This window comes from Salvelinus namaycush, chromosome 21 (assembly GCF_016432855.1).
Source record: "Salvelinus namaycush isolate Seneca chromosome 21, SaNama_1.0, whole genome shotgun sequence".
Taxonomy (NCBI): Eukaryota; Metazoa; Chordata; class Actinopteri; order Salmoniformes; family Salmonidae; genus Salvelinus; species Salvelinus namaycush.
This window is the reverse complement of record NC_052327.1, coordinates 26173728-26197133: the sequence shown is the minus strand read 5'-3', so window position 1 is coordinate 26197133 and position 23406 is coordinate 26173728. Positions and strand designations below refer to the sequence as shown.

The 23406-nt window shown below is 42.9% G+C and overlaps 1 protein-coding gene and 1 non-coding gene across 7 annotated transcripts in view; both read left to right on the top strand.

The window, feature by feature from the left end:
• The window catches only part of LOC120066248 (rho family-interacting cell polarization regulator 1-like), a 106667-nt gene that overhangs the window by 30582 nt on the left and 52679 nt on the right, over positions 1 to 23406 (top strand). Inside the window, exons 1-6 of one of the 6 annotated variants that reach the window (XM_039017491.1) lie at positions 3837 to 3980; positions 11161 to 11284; positions 13838 to 13987; positions 14164 to 14242; positions 14349 to 14372; positions 14560 to 14613. In XM_039017491.1, coding sequence (XP_038873419.1) covers positions 3962 to 3980; positions 11161 to 11284; positions 13838 to 13987; positions 14164 to 14242; positions 14349 to 14372; positions 14560 to 14613 — 450 coding nt within the window. In that variant the 5' untranslated portion in view covers positions 3837 to 3961. Of the gene's footprint in view, positions 1 to 3836; positions 3981 to 6278; positions 6688 to 6737; positions 6878 to 11160; positions 11285 to 13837; positions 13988 to 14163; positions 14243 to 14348; positions 14373 to 14559; positions 14614 to 23406 lie in introns of those variants that run through there. The other 5 variants (XM_039017493.1, XM_039017495.1, XM_039017489.1 and 2 more) reach the window with 5 other exon arrangements.
• On the top strand, positions 16019 to 16130 carry LOC120066853. The gene has a single exon (XR_005478835.1). It is a non-coding gene; the product is annotated as a U5 spliceosomal RNA (small nuclear RNA).

The window sequence follows — 23406 nt, the reverse complement described above, 5'->3', positions numbered from 1 at the left end:
GTTACTTTGGATTTTGACCCCCCCCCCCTTTATTCAGCGACACATTATTCCATTTATGTTAGTCACATGTCTGTGGAACTTGTTCAGTTTATGTCTGTTGTTGACTCTTATGTTCATACAAATATTTACACATGTTAAGTTTGCTGAAAATAAATGTGGTTGACAGTGAGAGGACGTTTCTTTTTTTGCTGAGTTTCCATTTGACTGGTTCTGACAGACTACTAATTTCCAAAGAAACTGCCCAGCCAATCACTGTCCTAGTTCAATGTCAGCTAGTTCTCCTGTATGCCCGAGTGTGCAAAATGTAATTCTGCTGATGGTTGGTAATGTCTGGACCTGTTAGAATCCCTCAGTGACTGTTGTGGCATGGTGGGTAAACACATATATATTGTCTTGTTTACTTGGTTCTTTGTGTGGTTGTGGGTGTGTTTAATGAAAACTGGGTTTGTGTGCATAATATTCACTGACTGCACACAATTATTTGTGCACATTTTTCTATTTTGATATTAACACTGTCTCACTGTGTGGGTGATGGAGTGATGCATTTGGATCTGGGGGATAGGGATGCACAATTAATAGAATTCTGATCGAAATCGCAATATTGACATGTGCAATATCCTTATCACAAGAGATCCATATCGCATGGAATATTTTGAACAGCCACTCAGTATGTAATTTTCTTTTTTTTAAATAGTTGCTCAGTTTTTATCTCCTGTTGCGGCTGCTTCCCACACTAAGTTTGCATGCTGTTCTGTTAGGTCAAATGCAGTCAACAGATTGTTCCAAACAAGAATGATGCTGCCTTCCACCTCATATATATATACAGTGGGGAGAACAAGTATTTGATACACTCCCGATTTTGCAGGTTTTCCTACTTACAAAGCATGTAGAGGTCTGTAATTTTTATCATAGGTACACTTCAACTGTGAGAGACGGAATCTAAAACAAAAATCCAGAAAATCACATTGTATGATTTTTAAGTAATTAATTAGCATTTTATTGCATGACATAAGTATTTGATCACCTACCAACCAGTAAGAATTCCGGCTTTCACAGACCTGTTTTTCTTTAAGAAGCCCTCCTGTTCTCCACTCATTACCTGTATTAACTGCACCTGTTTGAACTCGTTACCTGTATAAAAGACACCTGACCACACACTCAATCAATCAGACTCCAACCTCTCCACAAAGACCAGAGAGCTGTGTAAGGACATCAGGGATACAATTGTAGACCTGCACAAGGCTGGGATGGGCTACAGGACAATAGGCAAGCAGCTTGGTAAGAAGGCAACAACTGTTGGTGCAATTATTAGAAAATAGAAGAAGTTCAAGATGACGGTCATCACCCTCGGTCTGGGGCTCCATGCAAGATCTCACCTCGTGGGGCATCAATGATCATGAGGAAGGTGAGGGATCAGCCCAGAACTACACGGCAGGACCTGGTCAATGACCTGAAGAGAGCTGGGACCACAGTCTCAAAGAAAACCATTAGTAACACACTACGCCGTCATGGATTAAAATCCTGCAGCGCACGCAAGGTCCCCCTGCTCAAGTCAGCGCATGTCCAGGCCCGTCTGAAGTTTGCCAATGACCATCTGGATGATCCAGAGGAGGAATGGGAGAAGGTCATGTGGTCTGATGAGACAAAAATAGAGCTTTTTGGTCTAAACTCCACTCGCTGTGTTTGGAGGAAGAAGAAGGATGAGTACAACCCCAAGAACACCATCCCAACCGTGAAGCATGGAGGTGGAAACATCATTCTTTGGGGATGCTTTTCTGCAAAGGGGACAGGACGACTGCACCGTATTGAGGGGAGGATGGATGGGGCCATGTTGGCCAAGATCTCGCGATACAACCTCCTTCCCTCAGTAAGAGCATTGAAGATGGGTCATGGCTGGGTCTTCCAGCATGACAACGACCCGAAACACACAGCCAGGGCAACTAAGGAGTGGCTCCGTAAGAAGCATCTCAAGGTCCTGGAGTGGCCTAGCTAGTCTCCAGACCTGAACCCAATAGAAAATCTTTGGAGGGAGCTGAAAGTCCGTATTGCCCAGCGACAGCCCCGAAACCTGAAGGATCTGGAGAAGGTCTGTATGGAGGAGTGGGCCAAAATCCCTGCTGCAGTGTGTGCAAACCTGGTCAAGAACTACAGGAAACGTATGATCTCTGTAATTGCAAACAAAAGTTTCTGTACCAAATATTAAGTTCTGCTTTTCTGATGTATCAAATATTTATGTCATGCAATAAAATGCAAATTAATTACTTAAAAATCATACAATGTGATTTTTCTGGATCTTTGTTTTAGATTCCGTCTCTCACAGTTGAAGTGTACCTATGATAAAAATTACAGACCTCTACATGCTTTGCAAGTAGGAAACACTGCCGATTTTGCAGGTTATCAAATACTTGTTCTCCCCACTGTATATATATATAAAATATCTCATTATATTTCTATGCTTCCAACAGTTCAAGTGTTTTGATATACATCGTGAGTTAAATCGCAAATGTATTTGGTAAAAATATCGCAATTCAATTTTTTGCTGATATCGTGCAGCCCTAATGGCTGTCATTTAAAGTTTCATCTGAGTGAATGCTGAATGTGCAGCAAGAGAAGCTTGGGCTGAAATAATAGCTAAATATGTCATTTAAAGCTTCCCTCTCTCTGGAAATGTGTAGAGCATACTGTGTGTCTCATGTTGAAGACATTAAAACCAGGTCTTTGCCTCCAGTGGCCTGGGTTATGGGGGGAAAAGCCCAATGAGAAATGGTATTTCATAAACCAGTCTGTTTTGTATTTGCAGATACCCATCTATTCTCACTCCACTTTCGTCAAAGACAGTGCTCTGCTGATTTATAGTCATTGTAGTTTTCGGCATGTTGCAACAGTTGACTAATAACTGTTATTCTGATGGCATACTGCTGACAGTGACTGATGTGCCTTTTAGGTTATTGTTACCATTACTTTCATTCCTCAACGTAAAGTGCAGCCATATACCTAATCAGGTTAAGAACCTGAACTAGAGCTGTGTTTCCTTGAGTGTGATCATAAGCTTGCAGTCAGGTTCTCAAGTCCCTTTTGCCTGTCCTGTCTTTCACTAAACAGTTTTCTAGGTGTGCTGTTGGGAATAAGACTTGGTCAGCACACAAGTTACTGATCACACAAGGTTTAAGGAGTCTGTCATCTTTGGAATTTGTGTTGGATGATTGAGCCGACAACATGCAGTTCCACTTGATGTTTTTGTCTTGCAGAGTTCTAGTATGCAATCTTGTAAGATGAAGACTAGCTGTGTTTCTGAAGGAGATGTGAGCTTTAATTTCCCATTTGGTGCATCATGCTCTGGGGTGTCTGGGTATTTATTGTAAACCCTTTCCAACATCGATAGACAGTCTGGCAGGCCAAGACAAGTAGGGATTTGTCAAGGCTAAATGACTCAAGGCTGATAAGGATCACCTCATTGTGTTCTGTTATCACAGCCTTGAGTTGCGCTTATGAGTCAAGGAAAAATACTAAGGGCTGAGTTAAGTTTCAAGATGAACACTTTTCTTGGGGTCCCTTTTAGTTGGCAATCTTTTACACAAAGCTATTTGGGGTACTATTTATGGTATATAATTGCAGTAGAGAACACAAATGTATAATTACATGTAATTTATGATTTGGAAACAACGTGCTGGTCTTGCTTGAAGAGGGAGAGGCAGGAAGAGTGTGATGTCAGCCAGGGAAGAGTAGAGGAAGCCGGAGGAGGAGAGGGCTGCTGGGAGGGGGACCGCCTTTCCATTTCCTGGCAGCGCCTCTGCTCTGCGCTCCCTTTCTTCTGAGTTTGAGAGAGGGGCCAGAGATTTAACTTCAGATGAGTAGATGTTGTTGGATCGCTGTCCGTGGATCTCTTTACTTGATTAGACCCAAGGAAACCTCTCCTGGTCTGGGTGGTCAACACTGAGAGGAAGCCACAACACTAGCAAAGATGTACAGTGGATATGGAGGTACCCTTTCCCCCTTTTAACCAGCAGGGCTTGTAGACTTGATATAGTTATTTTGTGTTCTAGGGTACGATGGAGTTTTGAAGTGGTGGGATGTTAGTTTTGTCTGTAGTGTTGTTACTCTTGTTTTGGAATGGTGGTGTTGGTAGACTGTAAGTGTGAGGTGATTTTGGTGTAGTTGCTTGCTGCTTGTTTTTAAGTATTTCACACAGTATCAGGCAATGGAGGCATGTTGTAAAATGTTACCTCGCGCTTAACCCATACCAGTTTGTATTTTTTTTTCTGTCTGAACGTGTTTTCCCATTGATTGTGGATGTTTCGTTTTTCTTGCTGTCTCTCTGTTCCCTCCCCATCTCTCTCCGTTTGAGGCTGTATTCCTCTTCTCCAGCTTTGCATAGTCCTGTTTGTCAGACCTGAAGTTTGATCTGCCTGGCACTGCCCTGAAAGCAGGGGGAAGAAAACCCTCTTCCATTCTTGTTCTTCCTGCTAACAACTCTGGCTATACTATCTCAGTCTTAGACAGTCCCCAGTGTCCTGTAGGTTTGTGGTCGAGGGGGGTGACTAGTTTGTGGTAACGCCCAGGTGGTCTCCCATTGGATGTTTAAATTAATGTGGTTTAATTTGGTCTGTAGGGAGGAAACAAACGGGTCTTTGAATGTCGTCGGCCCCACATCTGTGTTAGGGGGTGTTGAGGTAGACCAGCGTTTTCGAGGGGCAGTGTGTCAACACCTGTGTTCATGCAGTGCTGTGGCTGTCTGTGACTTACTAACATACCCTAGGGGAGGTCCTTACATATGTGGGTTATGCTTATGGTTTGGTCACACTCTGGTCAGGTCCTGTTGTTGTGGAGATTTGAGGAACAGTATTTCAAACCTGTCCCTCATGGCCAGTGTTGTAAACATACCCATGGACTTTGAGACAGTGGACAGTGACTAGGGGGCTTGACTGAAATCAGAGCACTGCGATGAGTCTGGTAAACAGTATTAGATTTGAATCATATCTGATCTCTTAATTCAGTGGAGGTGTTAGATAACTGTAGAACAGGAGTGGAGGACTGGTGAGAAGAATCGAGAAGGGGGTGGATGGAGAGGGGCTTTTTTAAGCTTTGGTTGAGAGAAGGGAAGGAAAGGGACACGTATGTGTTTAGGGGCTTTCTCATAGAGAGCGGACACATGACTCCTGGCCGGGGGCCATTAGGATCAGGAACTAACCTGCTGATCATATCCTGGATCTGTCGAGGGAGGGAGCACCAAGCAGCCTCTCATAAACCCAATAATTTCAATATAAACATCAACGACTCATTTAGGTTCCTCATTAGCTTTTGATTTCCTTTTTTTTCTTATACAAGTTCACCAAAATGTTGATGGTTAGAGAGCTGATGCTTAGCCCTACTGCTTGGAAATTTGATCATTCTTTATTTAAGCAATAAGACCCGTGGGGGTGTGGTATATGGCCAATATACTGCGGCTAAGGGCTGTTCTAATGCACGACGCAACGTGGAGTGCTAGGATACACCCTTTAGCCGTGGTATATTGGTCATGTATCACAAACCTCCCAGGTGCCTTTTTGCTATTACTAACTGGTTACCAATGTAATTGGAGCAGTAAAAATAACTGTTTTGTCATACCCATGGTATACGGTCTGATATACCACAGCTTTCAGCCAATCAGCATTCAGGGCTCGAACCATCCAGTCAGTGTGTTTTAGAGTTCCAGTTTATTTCCCATAATCCAGAGCTTTAATGGTTATATAAGGTCAGTTATACTGCACGTGGGGTTACTGGGTGACCCAGAAATGTCTACTTGCTGTATTTTGTGGTGCTAAGTGCCCCTCTACTCTTGTACTTGTGTGTGTTTTTTTAAGCTTGTTGCACCATTTTGTCTGTCCCCAGTGTTGTTTTTGGAGCCGGCTAGCCCTTCCCCTGTCCCTCAGCTCAGTGTTGTATTAGGGAACTGGTATGCCCTACCACCCCGTCACCCTACCCCCACTGCTGATCATTCCTGGGACCCTGGCACAGTCCTGTGACCCTCTGTTCTGAGTGGTCTACTGTGCCTAAGTATTTCAGGGCCTGTGTGCCCCAGGGGACAGTAGACCCTGCTTATCTCTGCTGTGTTTGGAATGTCAGAGGGAGACCGGCTGGTTGATAAGGGGTGAAGCCTGTATCTGAGGCCAGCTCCGTCCCCATTGGCTGTCCCTTGGCCATGTCAATAGTGCTTTTGTTACTCCAGCTACACCTCTCTCTGTGGCTGATTACAAAACGGTGTGTTTTCTCTCACACTCATTCACAGACTCAACACAAGACAGAGACCACATAAACAACTCCCTTGTTTATAAACACCCAAGAGACTCCTTTGACCTGCAGGTGTGATATACACATTAAGATGAGAAGGGTGATGCTTTGATGTGCATCATGATGCTGAGGGTGGATCAGAGTGGGTATGATGGAGCGGGTGGCCCCTGTGTGCTTTTTTACCCCTTCTAGAACTGTTCAGGAACGGGGCCAGCCAGGCAGCAGAACAATGGGTGTAACCATGTCTATGGGCTTCACACCCTGTCCAGCAACACCACACTCATCATGGAAACCGATGGAAGCCTGTAGTTATGTGGCGTACGACTCTCTCGTGGTTTTGTGTTTGTTCCGCTCAATAGATTTCCCCATCGTGTGATCTCACGGTTTATTCCCAGGCTGACCTATCCTCTTCTGGGACAGGTAGGAACCAAGCAGGACAGGCTGGCTGTATTGTTGGGATGGTTGACTTGGTGCACTGCGTGTGGGTGGGGGTGCAGCAGGGTATTCATCCAAGGCTGAGTGAAGAAAGGATAATGTGCTGCTTACCTGTGTACTGTTTACTACGTGATGCCCATGATGAGAAGGATCCTCTTGAAGATGTGTGTGTACAGTAAGTGCCGTGTACTACCAGCTGTAAAGGCGTATACTTAAATATGTTTTGACACAGTATATGATTTGTGTGTAAAGAAATACTAGTGGTTCCTCAAATGTACTGTATATGGCACAGAAACTATCATATGCCAAATATAAATTACCAGTTTATAGTGAAGAGGTGCAACTATTTATTAGTCTGTCCATCCCTCACGCTCCATGATCCCTTTTTTGCATTTTATTTAGCTTGTTTTGCCTCCTTCGGTCTCTGTCCGTATCGAAGGAAAAGAAAATGGGTTCAGTCAATAGTCCAGGCAGAGAGCTGTATCTCAGTCTCTGGCCTGTTCTAGATTTTTATTTACCTCAACCATCTGCCTTTTTAGAGTTTCCGACTTCAGACTTCCTGTAGAATGGCACCATTTCCTCTGCCTTGGGTTTGGCAGCTGGGTGTCTCTGGGTTTGTGAGTCTGAGCTGTTTGCAGTAGCACAGTTTACTGATTGATTATAAAAGGCTTCTAATTGACTTATCAGGGAAATCATCTTACCAGGGATCAGTATGTGATTAAATATACATTTTTCACCAGGCAGACTTTAGCTTTTAACCTTTCACGAGTATCAACCCCGTATCCGGGATCACCCCCCACCCCCCCCACACTGATTAGCATCGCTAGCATAGCTTCACAAGTAAATAGTAGCATCTAAATATCATTAAATCACAAGTCCAAGACACCAGATGAAAGATACAGATCTTGTGAATAAACCCATCATTTCTGTTTTTTAAAATGTTTTACAGGGAAGACACAATATGTAAATCTATTAGCTAACCACGTTAGCAAAATACACCATCTTTCTTTGTCCACCATTTTCTCTCTCCACCACTAGCTATCACCAATTCGGCTAAACTAAGATATTGATAGCAACAAACCAAGAAAAAAACTCATCAGATGACAGTCTGATAACATATTTATGGTATAGGATAGGTGTTGTTAGAAAAAAGTGCATATTTCAGGTAGAAATCACAGTTTACAATTGCACCGACCATCACAAATCGACTAGAATTACTAGATAGAGCAACGTGTATGACCAATTTACTCATCATAAAACATTTCATAAAAATAGACAAAGCATAGCAATGGAAAGACACAGTTCTTGTGATTTCAGACCATATTTCAGATTTTCTAAGCGTTTTTCAGCGAAAACACAATAAATCGATAAGTTAGCATACCACATGTACAAACGTTAGTAGAGCATGAATTCAAGGCAAAGGGAGCTATAACGTTATCATCGCCAAAATATATTAATTTTTTCACTAACCTTCTCAGAATTCTTCCGATGACACTCCTGTAACATCATTTTACAACATACATATACAGTTTGTTCGAAAAGGTGCATATTTAGCCATACAAAACCGTGGTTATACAATGGAAATAGTCACAACTCAAGCATCAAAATGAGGGACGTCAGCTTTCAGAGTGATCTAGTTTAATCCAAAGCTAATCATATACTTGACTAAAAAATACAGAGTTGACAGGAATCGAAAGACAAATTAGTTCTTAATGCAACCGCTGACTTACATTTTTAAAATTATCCTTACTTTTCAATACAGGGTTCGCCAAGTGAAGCTATACCAAACAAAATGGCGAAATATGCGTTTAAAATATTTCGACAGAACAACGATTTATCATATTAAATATTGCTTACTTTGAGCTGTTCTTCCATCAGATTCTTGGGCAATGTATTCTTTCTTGGGTTTAATCTTCTTTTGGTCGAAAGATGTCCTTTGTCCGTCTAAATGCCCGCTAACGTTCGACCGGGACCCCGAAATGTGCCCGGTGCTTCACATAGAAATGCATCAAAATCGCACTAAACGGATATAAATTGCTATAAAACGGTTTAAATTAATTACCTTATGATGTTTCTAAGTCCTATATCGAATTAAATTACAGACGGATACATTTCAAGTTGATAACCGAGCCTGTGAAAATGGCATCCGGAGGTCCCTTCCTGCGTAAGGGCGAGCGTCGAAAGGGGGGCTACTCTCACTCCTTGGTCTTTTATAACCTCTGAGAGCTACGGAGAAGGCCCATTCCACTTCTCATTGGTTACTGACATCCAGGGGAAGGCGGGTGCAGTTCGTGTCGTTCCATAGGATAGACAGAGACCTTAAAAACTGATCTGAAACCAGAGCTTCGCTCTCAGACCTTTCACTGTCTGTCATGGATTTCGCTGTAGAAAGAGTTCTGGGTCACCCACAGACATCATTCCAACTTTGTATGAAACTAGAAAGTGTTTTCTATCCAATAGAATTAATAATATGCATATTGTACGAGCAAGAATTGAGTACTAGGCAGTTTAATTTGGAGACGACAAAATGCTAATTCGGAACAGCACCCCCTGTAGTCGCAAGAAGTTAACTTTACCTTCACAGGCACTTAACCCTACATCTTCCATGTGAAAATCACTGAATTGAGTGAAATATTAATTTTACATATGAGATTTACTGTAGTTCTGTTTCGAGCTGTAGGGCCTCTCCCTCGTCTCCCTATAGGTTTCACGCTCACAGCCCCTTCTCCTTGGCTGGGTTTTGCTGAGTGAGATGGACGTAGATGAAATGCTACTGTAGGGAATGAGTGTTGGGCTATGGGGACTCAATTGGATGTAGTGAATTGTATTGAGCGTAGATGGCCAGCTCAGTTCTGTGTTTTATGACGTGATGTATTTGTAGCTGTGACTGCTGTTTCCTGACTACCACTCTTGCAAGTTCAAAATAAACCTTGGCTTCCTTCCTAAGGGCCTGAATGCATCTCTGTATCTAAGGAACTCATATCACTGCTGCTGACCAAACAAGACAACACTGATCAAACTAACAGGACTTGACAAAACCACAATGCTCAGTAGAACTGTGGCTACCATTGACAATAACAATAACACTTCCTCCTGGGGAGAACAGTTCAAATGTATATTTGATTTGTGTGTAATAGGACTGAGCCTGTGTCTCTGTGTATTGAAGCTAAAGTCTTTGCGCTTGAGGTTGCCTCACCTGAGGCTTCCTAACGTCACAGGGCCTGTGTCTCTCTGTGTGGGGCTGTTGTCCTGACGATTGGTGTGTGTTTAATCTAGTCTCAATCACTCCCTCTTCTTCTCCTATCAAAAAGGTCCTTGTTTGGGGCCTGTGTGATGATGTCACTAATGCTGCGACAAAATCCCCAGTGTCAGGGCCTGGTACGCCAATGCTCATTTACTCACAGTGAACTCCGAGACACACAGTTTACCTAGACGGGGAAATCTTCTCTCTATTCCTCTTTCTCTCTCTCATCCCTGCACTACTATCTTCCTTGATACAAGTGCAACATGGTTGTAACTTTGTGCTGTGGCCAAGCACCTCTAGAGGAAGAGCGTGGGTGGTAGAGAACAGAGATAGTGGGCAGGCAGCACTAATGTGTTTGCAGTCTGCACTGTGTCTCGGTTATTGCTTGATCTTCACTGGTCTTTTGTTTCCAGTGTGGAAATGGTGACACACAGTACCCTCGCTGCTTGACCTTGCACCACAGGAAGAGGGAGGGAATATGGAGGCATACAGAGGGTGCCGGAGTAGATGGAGGGGTGTGGGAGGGCAGGCCTACAATACAGAAACGGTCCGACTGCCTTTTGACATTTAACATTTTGAGTTGCTGAATGCATTATGGCAGATGCATTTTGACAAATTATGGCTTGTTGAAAGTTGGATAACCAAATGAATGTTGACATGTCAGAACATTTGAATCTGTAGATTGGCTACAGACTAAAACTAACTGATCTGTCAGATAATTAGACAACTTGCTGGTACTTTTAAACCAAAAACAACAAACTATCTGCATATCACTGTTCATGCAAAAGAGATACAGATAAAAATCTCTCCAAGGCACGAGATTTAATGTTTTCTTACATAATCTCTCCAAGAGCTCTCGGCTGGATTTACAGTATAATAAGATGCTTTGATGTGAAGAACTGGTATTTGTCCCAAGAGTGTGGAGCCCCTGCAGCTTATTAGGGAACACAGTTTGAAAAATGTCAATTTTGATTCATAAGGACAAAGGGCATAGACCTATCAAGATTTCAAGAAATGTGTATTTGAGAAAAAAATCATGGCATAATTGTGTTCCTGTGAAAGAACAATGCCAATGGAAGCCGGGTTCAATTGTAAAAAAAATTCTGCTCTGCTCATTTTGATGTTTTCCTGCAGTGCCTGAGGACAAATTCCAAACTGGCCCCATTTTGTCTGTCACTGTGTAACTTCTAAAGCCTTCCCTCTTGTCTCTGCAGGGAGTCCCTCCAGAGCTGTGTCCTCCATGTCCCTCTCCATGCGCCCGTCGCGCCGAGTCCTTTCCAGATCCATCACTAGGAGCCAGTCCTTTGCTGGGGTCAACTCCTACGATAAGCCCTACAGGTGAGAACACTCCCTCTGAGGTCTAGTGTACATTACTGTTAAAAAAGCATTCAGAAAGTATTCAGACCCCTTGAATTTTTCCACATTTTGTTACGTTACAGCATTATTCTAAAATTGATTAAATTGTTTTTTCCTCATCAATCTACACACACTACCCCATAATGACGAAGCAAAAAACTTAAATATTATATTTACATAAGTATTCAGACCCTTTACTTTGAAGCACCTTTGGCAGTGATTACAGTCTTGAGTCTTCTTGGGTATGACACTACAAGCTGGGCACACCTGTATTTGTGGAGTTTCTCCCATTCTTCTCTACAGAGCCTCTCAAGCTCTGTCAGGTTGGACGGGGAGTGTCGCTGCACAGCTATTTTCAGGTCTCTCCAAAGATGTTAGTTCGCGAACAAGTCCAGGCTCTGGCTGGGCCACTCAAGGACATTTAGACACTTCTCCCTAAGCCACCCCTGCGTTGTCTTGGCTGTGTGCTTAGGGTCGTTGGACGGTGAACCTTCGCCCCAGTCTGAGGTCCAGAGCGCTCTGGAGCAGGTTTTCATCAAGGATGTCTCTATACTTTTCTCCGTTCATCTTTCCCTCGATCATGACTAGTCTCTCAGTCCCTGCCGCTGAAAAAACATCCCCACAACATGATGCTGCCAGGTTTCCTGCAGACGTGCCACTTGCCATTCAGGCCAAATAGTTCAATCTTGGTTTCATCAGTCCAGAGAATCTTGTTTCTCATGGTCTGAGAGTCCTTAAGGTGCCTTTAAGCAGGCTATCGTGTGCCTTTTACAGAGGAGTGGCTTCTGTCTGGCACTCTACCATAAAGGCCTGATTGGGGGTGTGCTTCAGAGATGGTTGTCCTTCTGAAAGGTTCTCCCATCTCCACAGAGGAACTCTGGAGCTCTGTCAGAGTGAGCATCAGGTTATTGGTCACCTCCCTGACCAAGGACCTTCTCCCGCGATTGCTCAGTTTGGCCGGGCGGCCAGCTCTAGGAAGAGTCGTGGTGGTTCCAAACTTCTTCCATTTAAGAATGATGGAGGCCACTGTGTTCTTGTGGACCTTAAATGCTGCAGACATTTTTTGGTACCCTTCCCCTCGATACAATCCTGTCTCAGAGCTTTACAGACAATTCCTTCAAGCTCATGGCTTGGTTTTTGTTCTGACATGCACTGTCAACTGTGGGACCTTTTTATATAGACAGGTGTGTGTCTTTCCAAATCATGTCCAATCAATTCAATTTACAACAGGTGGACTCCAAGTTGTAGAAACATCTCAAGGATGATCAATGGAAACAGGATGCACCTGAGCTCAATTTCGAGTCTCATAGCAAAGGGTCTGAATACTTATGTAAATAAGGGATTTCTGTATTTTCATTTGTAATACATTTGCACACACAAATCCCCCCCCCCCCCCCCCCCCCCCCTGTCATTATGGGGTATTGTGTGTAGATTGAGGGAAAACATTTATTAAATCCATTTTAGAATAAGTCTAATGTAACAAAATGTGGAAAAATGGAAGGGGTCTGAATACTTTCCGAATTCTGTGTATGTGTGTGTTTATATATATGGAGTATACAAAACATTGAGAGCATTTGCTCTTTCCATGACAAATCACATTTTATTGGTCACATGCACATATTTAGCAGATGTTATTGTGGGTGTAGCAAAATCATAGCTCCAACAGTGCAGTAGTATCGAACAAGCAAAGCTTTGGTCTATCCAAAGGGATTTTATTTGTCCCTGTCAGGTAGAATGGAGGAAAATCAAGGGCACTAGTTATTTATGAATGAAGGTCCATCTACTAGAAACCAGGTCAGAATATGAAAGGAGGAACAGAGAGGAGAATGGAGTGTGTATGCCTGAGTAACATGCTCATGAGTTTGTGTTAGAGACCGAGAGCGTCAGGAGAGGGAGGAAGAGGAAATTTAGCCGTCTCTAGTAGTTCGAATTTAGCTGATAAAGAGATAGAGATATGAATGATGCTGTCAACAGTTGTAAGGAATGCATTAACATGAAGCAGTAGTTATGATTCACTTCATGGTTATTAGTTTTATGTCTGGATGAGGTAGTGAAAGGTGTGTTGAGTCTTATAAGATAATATCTTGCTTGAGTTTTTTCAAAGCTGAAGAGATTATGAGCAGGCTAGACCGACTAATGCATTTCTCTTCCGTAGCCCATTGACTGGCCTGTCATCTGTGAAAGAGGAGTCTTGACTCACATTGATTACCTGTTGGATTTTATAAAGTGTAACTTATTATTTTAACTCAGTTATTATTAAGATTTACTCCTGACTGTGCAAATCTTTGCTTAACACAAGTTGCAATAAAATATGCTTTGGAAGGGTGTGTTTGAGATGGGATACTCCATCAGTGTCCTTGCTAGTGAGGAGACATCAACATGTCTTTGGCCTGTTCTGTATGAATGAGACTTATCTCCATATCATGTTTAAATCATTTAAATAACATTGATTCCATCAATTCACCAACAGTCAGTGATTGCAGTGCTACATTTTCAGTCTTGCCATTGGTAAAAAGTATTGTGTTTATGTTTTAGAAACCTATCAGTGTTCAGCACCCTGGGGGTCACCAGGAAGCCCTCCAGAGTCAGCAGGATGTTCACCCTCTCTGCTAAATCACCACCGCCCAAGGTGCCCCAGCCTGAGAGGCTAGACGAAGTCTATGAGGCTCTGAAGAGAGGCCTGCAGTGAGCGCGTGCACACACACACACACACACACACACACACACACACACACACACACACACACACACACACACACACACACACACACACAGAGACAGAAAGCACTTTTTCACAATACGTTACTGTCATGCATGCCTGCTCAGACATACAGGAAATTGACATGCCATGTACGTCTCAGGTCTTACCTGCAGGTGCACCAGATGGAGCTGGACAGCCTGAACCAACAGATGAGGGAGTCCAAGAGGAACTCTCGCCTGGTAGGTACCACCAGGGCTTGAATCTGCCTTAAAATGGTGTACGCTCACTTGATCTTGTAATGGGTTTTACTGGACAGTATAATAATGTGATCTTGTTCCTCTTCAGGGGTTTCTCTATGAGCTGGATAAGGTGAGTTTGACCCTGTCTTTTTATTATTCACCCACTCCATTGCACAGTAGCACACAGTAATCATATGCGCTTTCACCAAAACAATCAGACAGCAATCCATTGGTCCCAAATTACATTCTATCCATTATTTTACTTTGAGAATGAAGGTTAGCATCATTTTGAGTCCTTCTTGTGTTTCTTCCAACAGCAAGTAAAAGTGAATGAGAGGTTCATGCGACGGCTTGAGTTCCATCTAAGCAAGGTGAGTCGTGTGTGTGTGTGAGAAAGAAAATGGGGAAACAATATTGTGATTGTTAAATAAACTGTGTGCTTGTAGAAGTTATTTATCTTGGGTGTGTCAGATAGGAATAGATGTGAAAAGGTGTGTTAAAGTTATGTAAGCTACATACTGTATGTATGTGAAATTAAACAAGTAATGTTAGGTTTTCATTTGATTACAACTGACCACTCAGAGTATGTCTGTAGCCACCCACACACTACAGCAGGCCTAGCAGACAGACAGGGCCTCTAACAGTGATTATGTGGGTGAGTACCTGACAGGTCGCAGTCCAGGGGTAAGGTCCAGCAGCTCTTGGCTTAGTCACTGTACTTATGAGTGAGTGCTGCTTTCTAGTTTTCAAAACCAGCCCTGTGTTTGCGTTGGTGCAACTGAGCCTCATCACACATGCACACACAGTATGGCTGGGTGTGGTTAACTGGCAGGGGGTGGCCTCAGGCTAATCTCACATTCCTGGTTTGTTTTCTGAGCGTTTTAACCCTCCTGAGAGAGCAGGACACTGGCAAGGCTGCTAACCCGACACAGCTGCAGCAGCACAGGAACACCTCCGTCTTCTTCCTCCTCCTTATTTTCCTCCTCCTACCTGTTTGATGTTTGACATTTGACTAGTTTTTGTTTTACAAGCGGGGTTTGCCTTTGGGAGCCTCTGACCTCCTAGCAGTCAAATGTCATAGCCCATCACCTGGATAAGGAGAGCAGAGTTTTTATTTATTTGAAAGTAAACTTAACCACTTGTTGACCTGCCCTTCCTCTTCCTGGCGACTGAGTTATGCTGATTGCCCCTCCAGAAGGAAACGCCATTGATTAGTTTTTATTATGAAGGTTCCTTGAGCTGTCTGTCGCCGTTATAATCATTGGTCAGTACAGAGAATTTAGTAAAACCACAAGTCCAATTCCCTTTCTCCATCCATGGTTAATTTAGGAAAGGGGCAATTTTAGCTAGCTAGCTAGCTAGCCACCGGAGGACAACACAACGAGATGCAACAATTCAAGTTGATTCTGTCATTGACGTATGCTCTCAATGCGATTTGATAGGAGTGACTCGAAACTGGCTTCCCTTGACACTTCTTTGGTGCGCCAGGATTTGGTTTCTTCCCCCACTGCACCCAGTCAGCTACGCAGGGGAGCACTTCTGCTTTAATCATCACATCAATGGAGAAGCATTTAGGGAATGGGCAAACCAACCCTGCTGGGTGTCTGCAGTCATATCTTGTTAAATATGGGAATTTTCCGATAGTCGTTTCACCTACAGTGCATTCGTAAAGTATTCAGGCCCTTTGACTTTTTCCACATTTTGTAACGTTACAGCTTTATTCTAAAATGTATTAAATCATTTTTTCCTCATCAATCTACACACAATACCCCATAATGACTCTGGTTTCTCTTCATTACGCACAAGCCTTTCGCCTTTTACTAAAGACGTCCAGGGAGAGGAACACTGATTAGTTCAACGTATTTTTGGTAAGGCGGCAGGTAGCCTAGCGGTTAGAGGCAAGTCAGTAAACGAAGGGTTGCCCGTTTGAATCCCAGGTCCGACCGGAAAAATTGGGCAGGAAGTGAGCTGGCGACTGGATGGTTGCTGGTATCGTATCCTAGATGCCATTGTGCCCTTAAGCAAGGCGCTTAACCCCCCACACCAACAGCTCCCGGGCGCCCAGTGTGGCAGCCTCCTGCACCTGTCCAAAACCTTTATGTATGTGTCTTTAAGAGGGGTTGGGTGAAAGGTCTACTTTTGGCATGAAAAACAGTCCACCTCCGCCTCTTTCAAAATGTTCTAATAGAAATGGGGTGTGCCTTTTGGTGCTTCATTGTGTCATTCTGGGCATGCACGCTGTGAGTAACGTAGCTAGTTTCTTAGCTAAGCTAGCCACTGTAACTAGCCAGTAACTCCTCCAGTACTTGATGATGCCATTTCACAGGATTTGTTTTTGGACAGAAGCTGTAGAGATCGGTAAAAAATGGCATTTCAGTAGCCAAATATCTTATTCATCAAATGTTTGGTTTTTACGCATTAAATTACCTAATATGATGGTGTATTGATCGGTTACAGTTTAACGCTGTTATTTTTGTGTTTTTGCCCAAATTTCGGTTGGACCCTGTGTGCAATTGACCAAAAGTTATCTTAATCTACATTTCTGCTTAACCTCTATCAGTGGCGTCAGTTCTGCTCAATCTAGGGTATGGCAAAGTGGGGAGGGGTTTGGAAGTTGGAACTGATTTACTGCATTTCTACACAATTTTGTAACTCTAAAATGCTATTTGACAAATGTCCCCAGACATTTGATGCCAAAGAGCTCCATTTTGGTCTCATCTGACCACAACACTTTCACCCAGTTGTCCTCTGAATCATTCAGATGTTCATTGGCAAACTTCAGACGGGCATGTATATGTGCTTTCTTGAGCAGGGGGACCTTGCGGGCGCTGCAGGATTTCAGTCATTCACGGCGTAGTGTGTTACCAATTGTTTTCTTGGTGACTATGGTCCCAGCTGCCTTGAGATCATTGACAAGAGCCTCCCGTGTAGTTCTGGGCTGATTCCTCACCATTCTCATAATCATTGCAACTCCACGAGGTGAGATCTTGCATGGAGCCCCAGGCCGAGGGAGATTGACAGTTCTTTTGTGTTTATTCCATTTGCGAATAATCGCACCAACTGTTGTCACCTTCTCACCAAGCTGCTTGGCGATGGTCTTGTAGCCCATTCCAGCCTTGTGTAGGTCTACAATCTTGTCCCTGACATCCTTGGAGAGCTCTTTGGTCTTAGCCATGGTGGAGAGTTTGGAATCTGATTGATTGATTGCTTCTGTGGACAGATGTCTTTTATACAGGTAACAAACTGAGATTAGGAGCACTCCCATTAAGAGTGTGCTCCTAATCTCAGCTTGTTACCTGTATAAAAGACACCTGGGAGCCAGAAATCTCTCTGATTGAGAGGGGGTCAAATCTTTATTTCCCTCATTAAAATGCAAATCAATTTATAACATTTTTGACATGTGTATTTCTGGATTTTTGTTGTTGTTATTCTGTCTCTCACTGTTCAAATAAACCTACCATTAAAATTATAGACTGATCATTTCTTTGTCAGTGGGCAAATGTACAAAATCAGCAGGGGATCAAATACTTTTTTCCCTCACTGTATATACACTGCTCAAAAAAATAAAGGGAACACTAAAATAACACATCCTAGATCTGAATGAATGAAATATTCTTATTAAATACTTTTTTCTTTACATAGTTGAATGTGCTGACAACAAAATCACACAAAAATTATCAATGGAAATCAAATTTATCAACCCATGGAGGTCTGGATTTGGAGTCACACTCAAAATTAAAGTGGAAAACCACACTACAGGCTGATCCAACTTTGATGTAATGTCCTTAAAACAAGTCAAAATGAGGCTCAGTAGTGTGTGTGGCCTCCACGTGCCTGTATGACCTCCCTACAACGCCTGGGCATGCTCCTGATGAGGTGGCGGATGGTCTCCTGAGGGATCTCCTCCCAGACCTGGACTAAAGCATCCGCCAACTCCTGGACAGTCTGTGGTGCAACGTGGCGTTGGTGGATGGAGCGAGACATGATGTCCCAGATGTGCTCAATTGGATTCAGGTCTGGGGAACGGGCGGGCCAGTCCATAGCATCAATGCCTTCCTCTTGCAGGAACTGCTGACACACTCCAGCCACATGAGGTCTAGCATTGTCTTGCATTAGGAGGAACCCAGGGCCAACCGCACCAGCATATGGTCTCACAAGGGGTCTGAGGATCTCATCTCGGTACCTAATGGCAGTCAGGCTACCTCTGGCGAGCACATGGAGGGCTGTGCGGCCCCCCAAAGAAATGCCACCCCACACCATGACTGACCCACCGCCAAACCGGTCATGCTGGAGGATGTTGCAGGCAGCAGAACGTTCTCCACGGCGTCTCCAGACTCTGTCGCGTCTGTCACATGTGCTCAGTGTGAACCTGCTTTCATCTGTGAAGTGCACAGGGCGCCAGTGGCGAATTTGCCAATCTTGGTTTTCTCTGGCAAATGCCAAACGTCCTGCACGGTGTTGGGCTGTAAGCACAACCCCCACCTGTGGACGTCGGGCCCTCATACCACCCTCATGGAGTCTGTTTCTGACCGTTTGAGCAGACACATGCACATTTGTGGCCTGCTGGAGGTCATTTTGCAGGGCTCTGGCAGTGCTCCTCCTAATCCTCCTTGCACAAAGGCGGAGGTAGCGGTCCTGCTGCTGGGTTGTTGCCCTCCTACGGCCTCCTCCACGTCTCCTGATGTACTGGCCTGTCTCCTGGTAGCGCCTCCATGCTCTGGACACTACGCTGACAGACACAGCAAACCTTCTTGCCACAGCTCGCATTGATGTGCCATCCTGGATGAGCTGCACTACCTGAGCCACTTGTGTGGGTTGTAGACTCCGTCTCATGCTACCACTAGAGTGAAAGCACCGCCAGCATTCAAAAGTGACCAAAACATCAGCCAGGAAGCATAGGAACTGAGAAGTGGTCTGTGGTCACCACCTGCAGAACCACTCCTTTATTGGGGGTGTCTTGCTAATTGCCTATAATTTCCACCTGTTGTCTATTCCATTTGCACAACAGCATGTGAAATTTATTGTCAATCAGTGTTGCTTCCTAAGTGGACAGTTTGATTTCACAGAAGTGTGATTGACTTAGAGTTACATTGTGTTGTTTAAGTATTCCCTTTATTTTTTTTAGCAGTATGTATGTATGTATGTATGTATGTATGTATGTATGTATGTATGTATGTATGTACAGTGGGGCAAAAAAGTATTTAGTCAGGCTCCAATTGTGCAAGTTCTCCCACTTAAAAAGATGAGAGAGGCCTGTAAATTTCATCATAGGTACACTTCAACTATGACAGACAAAATGAGAAGAAATAAATCCAGAAAATCACATTGTAGGATTTTTAATGAATTTATTTGCAAATTATGGTGGAAAATAAGTATTTGGTCAATAACAAAAGTTTATCTCAATACTTTGTTATATACCCTTTGTTGGCAATGACAGAGGTCAAACGATTTCTGTAAGTCTTCACAAGGTTTTCACACACTGTTGCTGGTATTTTGGCCCATTCCTCCATGCAGATCTCCTCTAGAGCAGTGATGTTTTGGGGCTGTTGCTGGGCAACACGGACTTTCAACTCCCTCCAAAGATTTTCTATGGGGTTGAGATCTGGAGACTGGCTAGGCCACTCCAGGACCTTAAAATGCTTCTTACGAAGCCACTCCTTCGTTGCCCGGGCGGTGTGTTTGGGATCATTGTCATGCTGAAAGACCCAGCCACGTTTCATCTTCAATGCCCTTGCTGATGGAAGGAGGTTTTCACTCAAAATCTCACGATACATGGCCCCATTCATTCTTTCCTTTACACGGATCAGTCGTCCTGGTCCCTTTGCAGAAAAACAGCCCCAAAGCATGATGTTTCCACCCCCATGCTTCACAGTAGGTATGGTGTCCTTTGGATGCAACTCAGCATTCTTTGTCCTCCAAACACGACGAGTTGAGTTTTTACCAAAAAGTTCTATTTTGATTTAATCTGACCATATGACATTCTCCCAATCTTCTTCTGGATCATCCAAATGCTCTCTAGCAAACTTCAGACGGGCCTGGACATGTACTGGCTTAAGCAGGGGGACACGTCTGGCACTGCAGGATTTGAGTCCCTGGCGGCGTAGTGTGTTACTGATGGTAGGCTTTGTTACTTTGGTCCCAGCTCTCTGCAGGTCATTCACTAGGTCCCCCCGTGTGGTTCTGGGATTTTTGCTCACCGTTCTTGTGATCATTTTGACCCCACGGGGTGAGATCTTGCGTGGAGCCCCAGATCGAGGGAGATTATCAGTGGTCTTGTATGTCTTCCATTTCCTAATAATTGCTCCCACAGTTGATTTCTTCAAACCAAGCTGCTTACCTATTGCAGATTCAGTCTTCCCAGCCTGGTGCAGGTCTACAATTTTGTTTCTGGTGTCCTTTGACAGCTCTTTGGTCTTGGCCATAGTGAAGTTTGGAGTGTGACTGTTTGAGGTTGTGGACAGGTGTCTTTTATACTGATAACAAGTTCAAACAGGTGCCATTAATACAGGTAACGAGTGGAGGACAGAGGAGCCTCTTAAAGAATAAGTTACAGGTCTGTGAGAGCCAGAAATCTTGCTTGTTTGTACTTATACTTATTTTCCACCATAATTTGCAAATAAATTCATTAAAAATCCTACAATGTGATTTTCTGGATTTTTTTTCTCTCATTTTGTCTGTCATAGTTGAAGTGTACCTATGATGAAAATTACAGGCCTCTCTCATCTTTTTAAGTGGGAGAACTTGCACAATTGGTGGCTGACTAAATACTTTTTTGCCCCACTGTATGTACAGTCGTTAAGTCTGGCTTTTTGGTGTGACCTTTTATTTGTTGGCATTATGGATTTCATAAGCTAATAAAGTATTACTGCCTTTCCTGGTACATTTAAGCTTAAGGGTGAACTTATTTCAGGATTTATTTAAAATTTGTAGCAGAGCTAAAAAAAGATGCGACTGATCAGCTCTGTTCCATACCGGAAGCCCCCGCGAGCAAGCATTTTAGCTAGGTAGCCTAGGACAACAAAAACTAAAAGCTTGTATGACTGAGTCATAGACCATTTAGGCGACATAAGAAGATGGCATTGGCGTTTCTCTACAAGTAGGGTGAGTCATGTTTTTTCTACTTGCACGCACATGCACACACACAAATCAGTACCATGGACAGCCACATATTTAGCTTACTTTGATTGGATTAAGTTGTTTTTGCTATTCTTTTTGTTGTCACTGTATTAGACTAAGCATAGGTGATTACATGATGTTTAAATGGTGCTTGAATAGTGGAGGCAGCGGTGCCTGTTTCTTTGCGACTTGTAACTCGCTGTGGTTCTAAATCAATAGTTGTTTAGTAGTCTAAAAATGTTGGAAACATTCATTTGCTTGACCATGCTGTAGGTCATGTTTGTTACATACAATATGTTTTGTGGACTTCACCGGAGAGATGTTGCTCTCCGGTTTTGTGGAGAAACCGGCATGGTTGAATTTATTCTGCACTATCTTCTTATTGTCTTGGCCTTAGGCCTATATCACGGTCTCAAGGCATACAGTATGTGACCGACCGCCTCGATTCGGTCTTATGTAGCAAAGTTTCAAATGGTGTTTTTTACATTGGATAAAAGTAGACTCAGCTAGAAAATGGTATATCATACACTGCAGTTGAGGAACAATGGGGAAAGTAAGTCTGCTTTGAAAGTTGATCAACTTGTAACCCCACTTTTGAGAAAATGGCACTTTAATGTTTTGGTACACCTACTGGAGAGCTCTTTGTCTACACCCATTCAGTATCGTTCACACCCTCTTAAGCCTTAGCCCCACCCATCTCTTTAAGGATTCACATGTGAGGCCACGTAGTAGACACACACTATATCAAATAAAATCTAGGTTTATTTGTCACATGCACAGGATACAGAAGGTGTAAACGGTACAGTGAAGTGGTTACTTGCATAGTAGCAATATAAAAAACATAGTGTCCAGATTAAATATTTTATCATTATTAGATTATGCTTACCCGACACACTTGTCTAAATGCGACTCATTTCAGGAAACTAGGATTATGTCGCATGTCACTACTTCACAGGAGCGGCATTTGAACGTAAACATTTTTTTTTTTTTTATCAAAATGCGATTTTTGGCAGAAATGCCTCCTGGAACATATGAACTTTCATGCGCCTTAATAATAAACTTGTATTCCAGCTTAGTTGGTTTAGCCACAGAAAAAGTCAGGAACCTTTCAGCTAGCCATGATTGGCTGAGATAATGGATTGGCTGGACATGCTGGCAGACCAATCCAAAACTTATCTCCCATGTACAGTAGCATGCATCTATCTATAATGTGATCTGTTCAGTATGTATTGACAGTCCTTTCTAACGTGCCGTTTTTGAAAAATATAACGTTAGCCATCGAGAACTACAAAAGTTTTGCTACTTTTAGCAAGTCCTATCAACCGATCAGGTTGAAAAAGAGATGGGCTGCGCACGCATAGGCGCACACACACACATGCGTACCCACACACACACTCTACACACACTTATGTTTGGTGGTATTATACATGTTTTATTGTAGATATGTAGTGAGGTAATAATGTTATATGTACTGTTATTTATTTTATTTTTGTTTTTGCCTTAATTTGTTTGGTCCCTACGAAGAAAGGCAGCTAATGATGAAGTGGAGAATTTGTTGAATTCAATTTGAATTTCAACAATCTTCAAGTTATATAATTGGAATTAGATTATTTGGAACTTTGTAATTGAAATTGAAATTGTAAAACATATATTCTTTGGAATTTAATTAAATTGGAATTCCCAGTTAATGCACATAGTATCAAATGATTGTTTTAAATTATTAACTTTTATTTCAATTTTTCCAGTATAGCTTTCTGAACAGTGACATGATCAGCTTGATGGAATTAAATTGGAATTTGTGGAATTATTGGGGATAATATTTAATTATTGGAATTTACCTAACATTGGAATTGAATTATCTCTGAATTCCAAGACTGACCTAGAATTTGAAATTAATAAAATGTACAAGGAGAGAGAGAATTGAATTTGTGAATTAAACCCAACCCTGGTAGTCTCAGGTGGCTTTGTTTTTGGCTGCAGTGAGTGAAGTTTAAAGAAGGCACACACTGTTACTCACTCTCGAAAATGTTATGGTTTTACAGGCAGGT